Here is a 13,100-nt window from a genome sequence, read left to right as displayed (position 1 = left end):
ACATATATCAGGGCCGTAGCCAGAATTTTTTTTCAGAGGGGGTTATTGGTTTTGGGAAGGGGGTACTTTTGCCGAAAGCAACAGCAAGTATTGCTTATGCGCTGCGTGGAAAAGATTTCGGGAGGGGTTCAAACCCCCAAACCCCACCTCTGGCTACGGCCCTGCTTGTCCTGAAGCACTCAATTTGCGGGGCTGGGTGTCCCGCACCGTTTGGCGATTCGTATGGTCGGTTGTCGCATTTATTTTCGCGATGTGGTCTCGAAGAATACGGGAATAGCACGTGTGAGCGATTGTCCTCAGATAAGCTTCTCTCGAATTAAACGACGCAAGAAAAAAAAAATACTGCGTCGGCCGGGAATCGAACCCGGGCCACCCGCGTGGCAGGCGAGTATTCTACCACTGAACCACCGACGCCGATGAACGGAATGATTGTACGGGTAGTATATCAAGGTGAGAAAGTTTCACAATTCTTGTTTTTGAGCATATTTTATGGTCAAATTCAATGTTTCTCTATGCTGTTTACTTTCAGTTGTTATAGCTGGAAACTTCGAAATTGCGCCCATGGCGGATAACACATCCCAAGTAGCACCATTCCCCAATGTTTACCTAATCCGCAGGGTTCATTGTGCATGCGGGTCTAACTGGTCTGACTCACGACCGGCTCGAGGTGTAGATTTGGGTGTGCTCGCTGAATTCATTCAGACAGCGCTGCTTGTCTCATTGATTTTTCTTTTTAGTACAGCGTCCAGCGCATGCACTTTTTTCCGACGGTGCGTAAAGTGTTCCCGTCTTTCACTGCACGCCGAAGGAAGGATAGCACCAAGGATAGCGCAGACGAAAAAAAAAGTTCAGCGCCGGATCTGCAGTGGCGGGCACCGCACTATGCAGTACGCTTGAAATAGTTTATTTACACGTTCCGTCGTCATCATTTCCTCAAGCCAATCATATGGACATATGGAGTCGGCAAGTGTTCTGCAAGATTGCATTGCAATCTCATCATCGTCATTGCAGACTTCACGTCACCGGTCCGTCCGCGTTCCGCTTCTAGCTCTCACCTCGGGATTCTCGCGCAGTCGTCGCATTCACTCCCGATTCATGGCTCTCTCGCTGGCCGTACTCGGGGTCTTCGGCTCGTCGTCGCCTCTTCGCAGCATATATCGTGGTGTGTCAGATCGACGTCGACGTTGACATTCTCGATTAGCAATTTAGCATCACGCTGCGCTTGTCGGTACGCGGCTTCTTCCTCGTGCGTGCACTTTCCGCGAACGCCCCCATCTGCGGCGTGGCGGTGCACGAAGCCAGACGTGCCGTCGCGGGTCATGGATTTCTGAATTTGGCGCTGAAAGTTCATGGCCGGCGGGCCTGGATCGTTTTGTCCGCAGGGTTTCACAATTCTCCCAACGGCGTCAGCAGGCGCTAGAACATTGGCCAACTGGGCGTCTGCAGCGCGAGCTGTTTTGTGCTCCCCCTGGCGCGCGGACGCTTCTTGGTATTTTTTGCGAGCGCCACGCGCAACCCTGGACGACGCCGGGCGCTCCTCGTAAGGCGCGTGCTCACATGCGCGGTGAACGGTGGGAGTAACTATACCCGTGGTTTTATGATGCCGCACACCACACACATTACGGCCAGCAACAACAGCTACGTTGTTATAGACCTTTTGTTTCCTGCTAGAGGTGCGATCACCGCGGTTCCTAGGTTAATTATCAGTCCTGGGCTCCCAGAGCATGTACAAGTATATATTAATCTGATCCCTGCGGTGGATCCATCATTTTTGGGAAGAAGCTTACCATCAATGTAGGATAGTTCGCTCTACTTTTAGCAGGGGATTACATATGTTGATGCCTACACTATCGAGTGTTTGGCTGATTTACTGACTTTTTTTTTTCTCTTGACGCCATCCCCATACAGCGCGCACCGACAGGAAAAGAGCGGGAAGGCGGGGAGGTAGGTGTAAATCCTACTCCAGATGTTACCTCCCCCCCCCCTCCTCCCTACTTTTCTCCAATCAGTCCAGACAAGATAACTGAGTAGAAGCTCCTTGTAGTGTTTTCCCTTCAATGTGAAAAGGGAGTAATTATGCTAACAAGAAAAAAAAGGAGCGTATAGTTTTTTTTAGATGTTTGTTCTCAAAGTCGGGAACCATAAAATGCACTTGAAGTTTTGGAGCATGCATAGTTTCTTAATGCCGTCATGCATCAAAGGGAGGCGGTACCATATATTTCGAGCCTGCTCCCGTTGTTCCCCCAAGAACCACATTTTCTTTGTCTTTATTGTGTGCACAACCTGCACATAACATTCCTTGAAAATCATCATTTTTGGTTTAGAAATAAGTTCTCATGCAAGAAGAACACTCGTTAGCAATAAAGTTGGCACAAAAATCTTCAGGTGCTCTGATCAAATTCCTAGCTGTAGTTTTGGCACACTCGAACGATCATTAAATGTTCACCTTTGTGCAAGAAGCTAATTAGAAGAATTGCATCTCCCGTCGAAACTTCTGTGTACATTATTGTGGCCAGAACGTTCGAAGTTTTGCTTGCCATTGAAAGAAACCTTAATATACTTCTGCTTCCGTGCACAGTCTCGTGTTCAATATTGTAATAATTTGCCATCTGAATATGAAACACTTTTGAATAACAAACAACAAACCAGCATGAATGCCACAAGGGAAACAATATGAGATATCAGAGTCAGCGATAAATATGTGGTTGTGGGGGGCAGACATAGTCCCCTATCTGCACAATGAAGAAAAAGGCTTTCCTTTTTGCTCTTTTTTGTGTTATGGCAGTTAATTTTTGGATCCAAATGAAGAAAGTATGGAATTCCCTCTGTACTGCCTAGAAAAATATTCGTCAGAAATGGCACTTAATACCTGAAATCTCATCCAATTATTCTGTTCAGCCTGAATTTTGCCAATGTGTACTGACAAACATCTTGCAGCCAGATGTCCTCTATGACTGCAAACCACATCTCCAGTCGGCAAACATTTAATAACAAGTGAACAGCCTTTTTTTGTGTGTGTGCCTCGATTGCTAAGCGCATCAAACGACAATAAAATGTATTGTTTAGTTCAATTGTGCCTTCCTTTCTCTGTGCCTTCTAATTCTTTTCAATATTTTTTATGTAAAATCGTCCCTAAAGGCAAACTGCACTCAAAATTTCGACCTCTTGACCTCTTGAAAACACTAGTTCCATATAGTCTGCTGAAAAAGAACGCAAGATGCAAAACACAACAGCTGATATGCTGCGTGGACACCGCAAGCGGTCAGCAAATATTGGTGATTTTCAAACTTGCATCGAGAAGAGCGCGGCCATTGAAGTTCCGTTCAGCAAGCGGCCAGACTGTCAGCAGCTCGGGAGCAAGCCTGCGTGTAAGCCATATATTTGCTGCCCCGCAGACGCGCGTGGGGCAGCAAATGGGTGAAGCGTTCGCAGCAGAGCTCGACCGGTTCTCCAGCTGCGTGGCTGCCCAAAGGAGAAGCGCCGGACTATGGTGGCTAGAAGGGTGTACCCGGACGGCTGGAGCGTCGCAGGCGCATCGTGGCTGTTTACGCGATCCGCTGGCATGCAGGTGCAGCTTAAACGCTTCTGACTGTCAACGAGGTGTTTCACGGGGCTACCGATCGTGTCCCAACTGATTTGGTGGTACTATACACATTAAAAAGAAATTCGGTCGAGGTGAAATTTGAGTACAGTTGGCCTTTAACAGATGGACTATGTATACAGGTACAGTAAAACGTCGTTACAAGAGACACTCAAGAGACCCAAGAAACACGTCTCTTGTAACCAAGGTCTCTTGTATCTGGACAGCACTGATCAGATGCCGGACTCTATGTTCGGATTTCGGAGGCACCTAAGCACGCAGGACGTACTGCTGCAACTGAAGGAAGAGGTCATGAAACAAGCCACCAAGCAATCGCCTAGAGCAATCTTGGCATTGGACCTCAAAGGAGCGTTTGACAACGTCTCCCACGCTAGCATCCTAGCCAACCTTCAGGACACAGGCTGCGGAGAGCGGGCATACAACTATGTGCGGGATTTCCTGACAGGCCGCAGCGCTCGAATCAAGGTGGGGGAAGAAGTATCTGCACCCATAGTGTTGGGAAGTAAGGGGACCCCACAGGGATCCGTCCTGTCGCCTCTTCTCTTTAATATGGCACTATTAGGCCTGCCCAAGGCGCTCGGGGTAGTCGATGGTTTGGGGCACGCGCTCTACACCGACGACATTTCGCTCTGGACGACGAAGGCGGGCTCCTTAGGGTGGATTCAAGATACGCTGCAAGCAGGCGCAGATGTGGTTAGTAAATACGCGAAGGAGTGTGGACTGCGATGTTCGCCTCAAAAATCTGAACTGGTGGTTGTCCGCCCTCGGGCGCCCAAGACACAGAAGGAAGACGTGAAGGTGGTCATAGAGGGAGAAGACATCGTTCCAGGGCGCAGTGTTAAGATTCTGGGGCTCACCATCCAGGCAGACAACAAGGCCACTACGTCTGTGCGCAAGCTTATGCACTCCTCAGGACAGATCCTGCACATGCTTCGGCGGGTGGCAACAAGGTGGAGAGGACTGAAGGAGAACGACACCCTGAGGCTGGTACAAGCCTTTGTGGTGTCAAGAATAACGTACGTCACACCTTACCTCCTGATGAACAAAGGAGAAAAGAGCCAGGTGGACACAGTAATACGCAAGGCGGTGAAACAAGCCATCGGAGTTCCCATAAGTGCGTCGACGGACAAGCTCCTCCAGATGGCTCTACACAATACAGTGGACGAGCTGGTTGAGGGCCACCTATCCAGCCAAAAACAGAGGCTGAGTCACACTAAGGCGGGCCGCCGTATCCTGGGTAGAATCGGCTGGAGCGTGGCAGAGCTGACCGATCGAGAACAGCTTGCGGACAAATGGCTAGACGCAATCAAGACCAAGCCTCTCCCAAAGAACATGAATCCGGCTCACCATGGCGGCAGGCGTGAGGCTAGGGCTCGTGCCCTCAACAGGCTACTGGAGAGCGAAGACGGTGTCGTCTTCACGGTTGCCTCGAAAAACAAGGGGACGACTAGAGCAGTGGCGGTGGTGACAACTAGGGGCGAGCTGCTTACAAGCGCATCGTTTCAAGTCAGAGATGTGGAAGAAACGGAAGAGTTGGCAATTGCCCTAGCCCTGACCCTTTCGGGAATTTCCAAGGTTGTCACCGACTCACAGCAGGCGTACAGGAACTTCCAGTCAGGCTGGGTGCCCCGGCGGGTACTTCGCATCCTGAGGGACAAAACACCTCCAGAGAGCCATGTTGAATTAGTATGGGTTCCAGCCCACTCCTTGGTGGAGGGCAATGAGTTTGCCCACCGACAGGCCCGCGCGTTAATGTACCGGGCAACGGCTGAGGAGGAGGCCAGAGGTGAACCTATGGTGACCTACAGAGAGATAGTGCGGCACTATCGAGAGGATAGGCAGAAACTTCCTGCCCCGCACCCAGAACTCACGCAGGAGCAGCAAGTACTGTATCGACAGATTCAGTCAGGATCTTTCCCTCACCCTCGCTTACTGAACAGCATGTTCCCAAATCAGTACGACAAGACTTGCCCATTATGCAAGCAGCTCGGTACTCTTCGCCACATGATAGGAGAGTGCGACGTCAGCCCAAAACACCCACCCCTCATCAGTAACTCCTCCACTAAGAACCCCACCCTTACCCCTAGCGAGCGATGGGAGATCTTGCTGTCCAGCCCCGCCTTGGAGGATTAGCTACGGCTGGTTACCAGGGGCCAGGTGGCGAAGGCAGCATATGGAATCCTGTGAAGAGGGATCCACTCTCATCCAGCGCGTCTTGCGCTGACATGCTGTGTAATTAAAGTTGTTCCTCCTCCTCCTCTCTTGTAAGCAATGTTGCTAACATGGCGAACATAGGAAAACCAACCAAACCATCTTCATTCAAATGTCTCTTATAAACAAGTGTCTCTTGTAACAGTGTCTCTTGTAACGAGGTTTTGCTGTACTGGTATACATGACATACTCACAAATTTGTATTTTGGGTGCTTCACATAAAACTGAAGTGACACCTTGGGCTATGCGACTCCCACTGATCAGAACAAGCACGATTTACCCATCGCATTTCTTTCTGCAGGCTTAGTGCCACATTGGAATTAAGTGCACGCAAAAGCTGCAATGCAGAAGATGATCTGCGAGAATTAAGAAAACACGTAAAAAGTGAAGCTGTAAAGAAGGGTGCATTTGCGAAAGCAACCATAATGGCGGCATTTTGCTCTTCATCTGCTCATCTTGGTTTGTAATTGAGAGGTGGTGTAGGATCAAGTTTCTTAACGACTTTCGGTTTTTGTGCCTTGATGAAGCTTCTTTCAAGGTTGGAGCCCGCCGGAAGGGATTTCATGCCCCAGGTACATGAGAGACGCCTTGAAAAATGTGCAGATCTTACATTTCATCCTCGAAACAGAGTCCTCAATCTTTTGAAAGGCCTAGGTTCTTGATTAGGTGCTCAGTATTGCTCATTGCAATATCACTGATGTAGACAGATGTTATCTAGGGCTTCTTCGGTACTTCCCCGCAAGAATCGCTATTGGGTAAATGCTCATGGTACTAGCAGGTGAGGTGTAACATTAAGGAGCAAGGAGAGAACAAAGTGGATCAGGGAACAAACACGTGTTAATTAAGAAGAAGAAATGGATTTGGGCAGGGCACGTCATGCGAAGGCAAGATAACCGTTGGTCATTAAGGGTAACAGAGTGCATCCCTTGAGAAGGCAAGCGTGGCAGAGGGCGGCAGAAAGTTAGATGGGCAGATGAGATCAAGAAGTTTGCGGGGATGAATTGGTCGCAGTTAGCACAGGACCAAGATAACTGGAGATCTATGGGAGAGGCCTTTGCCCTGCAGTGGGAGCAGATAGGCTGGTGCTGATGATGATGATTGAACATTGCATTATCACTGTTGTAGACAGATGTTACCAAGGGTTTCTTCCATATACCTACCCCTCTGCAAGAATCAGTATTGATAAATGCGCATGGTAATAGCAGGTGGACTGTGAGCAGAACATGGCGTGCACCAAGTAACCTGTGCACAAAGTGTACACTCCATCCCCTCTTGCAGTTGGAGTCAACGCCGTTCCCACGCCGGCACATCACGCAGACGAACAGCGAAGACGACTGCCTGTACCTGAATGTGTGGCAGCCCCTCGATGGCGACGAGGAAGCGGTGTCCGGCTGCAGTGCATGCGGCCGGCCGTTGCTGCCCGCCGTGGTAGTGTTGCATGGAGGCCGATTCCAGTACGGGGGAGGCGGTGGCCACTACCCCTTCTACGACGGCAAGTACCTGGCCGCGGCATGGAAGGCAGTCATCGTCGTGCCGGCATACCGGGTCGGCGCCTTTGGGTTTCTCAATGCCGACGCGCCCGAGGCCCCCGGCAATGTTGGCATATGGGACCAGGTGATTGCCCTCCAGTGGGTGCACGCCAACATACACCGGTTTGGGGCCTCACCATCCAAGGTATACGTGTGTTCAGGTGGAAGCTTAAAGGGGCCATGCAGACAAAATACAAGTTTGTTCTATTCAAAAGATTTCGTGTTTTATAGTGCCCCCAGCACACTTGCCCAGAAGCAAACGATGCTTTATTCACTGAGAAATTAATCAATTTAAGTTAAAATTTTGATTCTCCCTCCAAATCAGGTGTTTTCGCGACATCTGCAGTGACATCACAAGAATCACTCTGCACTTGATTGCGGGGCCTTGTTTACTGTTAGTCAACGTAGAAGGCGCCACCATACCGCAAAGGGCCATTTTCTACCTTTGCTTTGTTTTTGACTGCATTTTTACCTGGCTTGGTTTTGCAGAAGATAATCGCTTCGTGAAACATGGTGTTCACTCGACAAATATGGTCACGTAAGACACCATCGCTTATGCCAATCAACCAGTGTCATCCGAGACATGCCCAAAGCGCCACGGTGCTGTGCAGCTAAAACAAGCATAGTGTGTGCAGTACCAACAGCAGTACGCATCAGTACTTCTATGTTTACGTGTAACACTTCTACTGTTTACCCCACCATTCTTACTGCTGTAAAACAAATGTGCCCTTAATTTAAGTGCAAATAGCTCGTTCAGCAAGCTTATAAGCCCTGCCTAGTTTGCATTTGCTTTTGCCGGCCTCGGGCAATCGCACAGCTGGGCATATCACATCATAGGTTCTGTTGCGGGAAATTAGGTAGTGGGTCGCATGGCCATTCCCTTTTTTTGTAATTGTATAGCTTATTCGAACGAAGTTTATGTTAAAAGTGGTGTCAGTGCGATTCTAACGAAGCAATCTTTCGAATGAACCAAACATGTGTTTTGTCTGCAAGGCCCCTTTAAAGCTCATGAACTTTAGCCACAGCCCATTGAACATTTATTTACATTGGAAAACCATAGACTCCGCAGCAGTTCTTTCATTAAAACAGGTTTTGGCCCTGCTGTTAGCACATTCGGTAGATTGTGTTTCATGTTTACTGAAAAGGAAGCTTTTTGTAGCTAATGCACATTACGGCTCACTCACTGAGGCAGATTTGCCCTTTCAGAATTGTTGTACAACAGGGTATGGATATTGACAAATACAAATTAAAATGGCAACACCAACAACTGGCATTTTGGGCATTAAAATTCGAGCTGTCAAAAAGTGTGGAGTAATACTGCCACAGTTCTACCAGCCACGTGTCATGGCACAGCTAGTTCCCATTGTAGTTTTTTCGCAGCGATGCTGTTCTTGGTCGAGGCTTTTATGGTCGCTGAAAAGCTGCTGGCCATCTGCCCCACCTAAGAAGGCCCGATACGAATAAGGTGTTTCTCTCTCATGGGACAAAATGTGGTAATGCGGTCCCAGTGATGTGGAGAGGGCATAGCCTAGCGAGGAGGAGAGCATTTCAAGTGCCAAGCACACATGCAGCAAGTTAAAAGAATGCTTGAATAAGACACTTAGATAGGCAAAGCTTCTCTAAACTAATCTGGTGGCAATGTTTATACTTGTTCACTTTGCTGAGCAAAAAGAAAACGTTAGGCTTATTTGAGGCTAGACAGCAATCTGTAAGTGATATTCGCATTGTTCTTTTAGTTAAAAGTCAAGGCTGCTTGATTTTTACAACAGCAAATAAAAAAAACGCTCACGGGGCCCACTCGTGGCAGTTACTTTCTTGCTACTTTTAAAACACCGAACACGTGTTCCCAGTTTAAAGGTAACAAAAAATTCTAGTAGATGGCACAAGCAGAGGAGCACAGCATAATGAATGGACCTTTTTCAAGTAGCGTAGCCTTCTAGCGGTGGCCGCCAAACCACACTTAAGGGATTTTAGAAGAACACGCCACCCAAACCACGCTTGGGGGATTTTAGAACACGCCGCCTTTTTTTCCCGCCTGCCCTGTGCAGTTGAGGAAACCGTCCTATTAGCCACACATGGTGTTTGTGGCAGAGAAATTTTTCGATGGCAGCTGTAGTGCCTACCTCTTGGCTGCTTTCAGAGCTCAGAAAACGGAGCAGCACTTAGCTGGCTCGGCACTCACAACTGGCTAATTAAATACGGCGTCGTTTTATTCACCCCCCACCCCCTCCCAGTAATGCTTGCCCCCCAGTAATGGTGGATCGAATGCTGGGAGCGAGAACAGCGCATGTGCAGAGTGATACTAGAAAAAGATCTATTGGTGCAAATGGGAATCGATCTGCTGGTTAAGGCAGGTCTATGAAGCTGAGCCTTGCAATTAAATACGCCAGGCAGCTGCTCTTTTAACGTCACCGCTTGCGTTAAGTCACTAAAGCTGGGCCAATTTTTTTTTAGTTCAGTATGCATTTGGGTAACACGTTTTCCCATATCAAACACTTATAGTATTTCACAATCCCCTGCAAAACGTACCAACAAGGTTCTACTGCATTGCCAGCCCTTGCTTGAATTTCTGCCTGGAGCCCCCAACCTGTTTCACGAATTTTTCATCAAAGCCAGTTGTGGTACCGGGGTCCTTGTTCCCCAGAAAGACACCATGTCCCCTAAAACCACACCTTTACTAAAAGTCCTGTTTCCCCAAGGTCCGCTCCCCAGCCAGTCCAGCTACGCACACCTAGTCCAGCACTGTTAACTATGTTCTGATCTGGTCATGTCCCATGCCACATCTTCGTCTTCACCTGGCACATATCCGTCCCGTGGGATTGACCACTGCCACTTGTCTGATTACCACACAGTAAAAAGTGGCTGCATAGCCACTGTAACAATCGACCTTTCGCAACTGTTCCGTTTTGAGCGGTCTCTCTTGTATATTTTATTTCACTGTAAAGGGCAGTTCTGAACAGTTCTTTGGCAGTTCAGGGCTGCTCTTGCAATATAAATTCAAAGTATGCGGGTCTACCCTGCAGCAGTCCTGAGCAATCCAAAATGACACATCGAAGGGACCAGTTGTTCCCACATGCAGGTGACGCTGCTGGGCCACGAGGCCGGCGCAGCGTCTGTCGGCTACCACCTGCTGTCCAACCGAAGCGCGGCGTACTTCCAGCGAGCTATCCTCATGGCCGGCTCGCCCTACTCGCCCTACCCGAACAACGCTGGCGCTGCGGCCGAGGAAAACCTGCTGGTACTGGCCGAAAGGCTGCGCTGCTGGGACCCATCAGCCGGTGTGCCTTCCGCTGTTGCCTGCCTCAGGACGCGCAGCGTTCGGGCCACGCTCGAAGCAGCTGATGCCGCCGCCATTCAATTCGGGCCAAGCTTCTATCGAGCAGGTATGTGCACACTGCAGCTATATCTGCTTTGGTGATGTATCATCAATTTGATGAGGTTGTTGGATCATCAATTTGATTATGATGATCACTTGATGATGATGTATCATCTCTACTCACGAGCTTTTAAGGTAGGGGTCAGCAATCGCAAAAGAGGTGAATCTGCTGGGACTATCAATTAAGGCAATAGAATCCTGTTAACTGCCAATACAAATGAACCATAGCAAAGTTCAGACACGGGCCTGTTAGCACCACATGAAGAAGGCTGCACTACATGAAAAAGAGAAGTACACTTTGTTTGTCTTTTGGAGCAGTTACTTCTTGCAGCAGTAATCGTACACATGGAAACAAAGCAGTGAAAAATGTATGGTAAGGAGGATGCCCTGTCGGTAAGAATGTTTTTTGCAGGTTTCCCTGCCCGTTGTACCAAGAACAAAAAAGCAATGGTTCTAAGTAGAAAATTAATTTTATGTCAACCTGCACCACACAAACCTGCAGGTGCACGTGAACAGTCTGCGGTGCCAGAGTGGCCTCCGAACCTGAGTGCTGACATGATGCCCCTGGACCTCATTGCGGGCTACACCTGCAACGAGGGAGCTCTGTACGTGCTCGAGATGTTTCAACGCTCACGGCTACACTTCAATGAGGAGACTGTAGGCCGCGAAGTGCTCGCACCCCTCGTTGCGTGGCTGCGACTGCACGGGATTCCGGCACCGCACGAGGTCCTGCACTTCTACGGACTGGACATGGCGAAGTTTGCAGCCCAGAGGGGCACGGCCGTGCTGTCTGCTCTGGAAGGCCTGTTGGGGGACCTGCACGTCTACTGTCCCGTGAACTACCTGGTGGAAGAGGCCACAGCGATGGGCAGCAATGTGTTCGTGTACCAATTTGCGCACCAGCCCTACTACCGCTGGTGGGCCCTCTGGAAGGGCGTGCCCCAGATGTTGGACCTGGTGTACGCTTCGGGACTAGTGCACGCTATCCAGGACGAGCACGGACTCGACCAGAAGGAGCTCTGGTTCTCGCACCAGATGGCCCTGATGTTCGCCGGTTTCGTCTGGAACGGGTGCGTAGCTGCACTGCGTTTCTGCCTGTGCACCAGTTAGGAGGTTTACAGGCCCTTATTTCCCACCTGTCCAGTCAGTGTGAAACTGCAATCACTTAGGAAGGTGGGAAAGGTGCTTCACAAAAAAATGCCAGGGACACCTCACCACTTCTTATGTGTAGTGAATGCGAGAGCATTACTGTCCTGTTGGGCATCAGTGCCTGCTGCTTTGTGTTTCCCACTGAGAGTAATAATTTTATTTTAAGCTGTGCTGCGGGCTATGTCCTTGAGTTTTGCTATTAAATTGGTGTACATAGATTGTTTTTCAGAGTTTTTACATTTGCATGTTGGTGGTAGACCACAATTATTTGGGTGATAGTGCTGAGAATTCAGTTGCCGCGAAGAGTGCAGGGCTTGCTGGTGCCTCTTGCATAAAGCAGCCTGGCTCGCTGGTGAATGTTGCGCCCCTGAGTGAGGCCCACGCAACATGCGCTTGATGGCATGTCGCTACCAGCGAATGCCAACGCCCTGCTCCGCAGTCCCTAATTTATTGTTCTATTAATGCAAAGCAAGGTACCAGGGGCGATGCCGCTCACGGTGCATTTTTGATACCAGGTATGATACCAAACACCATCGATTCTGCGCAGTCCTGTAGTTACAGCCACCTATTCAAGCTAGTCTCGAAGTTACTCCACCGGCTGTTGTTGGCAATGGAAAGAATTAGTGCGCCCATGGTATGTCGTCTGCTTTTCCATCATGGTAGCATATGGCACAGGAGCACGTACTGTGAAGCGTTGCCAGTGCTTCAGAATAAGTTGACTGACACTACATACAATGTTCTACTGATTTGCACCAACTTTGCAGTGAACCCCCGCCGCAGTTTAAATGGATCCACTGGGAGACATTCAACCAGGGTCCACTGGTCTTTGAGAACCACGAGAACAACACCTTTTCCACCATGGCGACCTCGATGCCGCACAAAAGGAACTGCGCTTTCTGGAAAAAATTCCTGGGCCCCCCGCCATCTGCAGTGGCCACAAATGTGTCATCTGGCAGATAGCCAATACATAGCGTCATGCGATTGTGCATAGCATAATATGGAAACTCGATTTCAAGCTAGGTCGCTCACAGTGCAGTTTCGCTGTTCCTTGTAGGTGGAAAAGTGTACCGGCTCTTGATTTTGTATTCTGTTGGAGAAGCAGGCATTTTGGTTGTCACTCTTAGATGTCATGCATAACGCTAACAATAAAGAAACCAAATACGAGTTAGCGTGTACTAAAATTTGTTGGGCTGTGTAAAACCCCGCTACAAGAGACAGTCAAGGGACCCGGGAA

General features: G+C 49.2%; 1 protein-coding gene and 1 non-coding gene across 3 annotated transcripts; one reads left to right on the top strand and one right to left on the bottom strand.

Moving 5' to 3' along the window:
- Nucleotides 1-343: 343 nt before the first annotated feature.
- Nucleotides 344-414, bottom strand: Trnag-gcc (transfer RNA glycine (anticodon GCC)). Its single transcript has one exon. It is a non-coding gene; the product is annotated as a tRNA-Gly (tRNA).
- Nucleotides 415-1,041: 627 nt separating this feature from the next.
- Nucleotides 1,042-13,002, top strand: LOC144169454 (acetylcholinesterase-like). Of its 2 annotated transcripts, none has more exons than XM_077698633.1 (5): nt 1,042-1,162; nt 7,091-7,486; nt 10,421-10,724; nt 11,220-11,787; nt 12,631-13,002. In XM_077698633.1, the coding sequence occupies exons 3-5, from the start codon at nt 10,514-10,516 to the stop codon at nt 12,824-12,826; spliced, it is 975 nt and encodes a 324-aa protein (XP_077554759.1). In that variant the 5' UTR covers nt 1,042-1,162; nt 7,091-7,486; nt 10,421-10,513; the 3' UTR covers nt 12,827-13,002. The 2 variants fall into 2 exon arrangements, with proteins under 2 accessions (XP_077554759.1, XP_077554758.1); XM_077698632.1 differs by having other exon boundaries at nt 1,124-1,944.
- The last annotated feature ends 98 nt before the right edge of the window (nt 13,003-13,100 follow it).

Source organism: Haemaphysalis longicornis, unplaced genomic scaffold (assembly GCF_048455015.1).
Source record: "Haemaphysalis longicornis isolate Haplotype H1 unplaced genomic scaffold, Haemaphysalis longicornis Haplotype H1 scaffold_2, whole genome shotgun sequence".
Taxonomy (NCBI): Eukaryota; Metazoa; Arthropoda; class Arachnida; order Ixodida; family Ixodidae; genus Haemaphysalis; species Haemaphysalis longicornis.
Note: the sequence above shows the minus strand (reverse complement) of the source record. Positions and strands in the feature narration are given on the sequence as shown.

What these genes read in the sequence shown, in the direction of transcription:
- LOC144169454 (XM_077698633.1), top strand. Translation starts at nt 10,514, where the DNA reads ATGGCCGGCTCGCCCTACTCGCCCTACCCGAACAACGCTGGCGCTGCG. An exon ending in GCCAAGCTTCTATCGAGCAG is followed by an intron (nt 10,725 to 11,219) that starts GTATGTGCACAC and finishes ACAAACCTGCAG; the next exon opens with GTGCACGTGAACAGTCTGCG. An exon ending in GCCGGTTTCGTCTGGAACGG is followed by an intron (nt 11,788 to 12,630) that starts GTGCGTAGCTGC and finishes CCAACTTTGCAG; the next exon opens with TGAACCCCCGCCGCAGTTTA.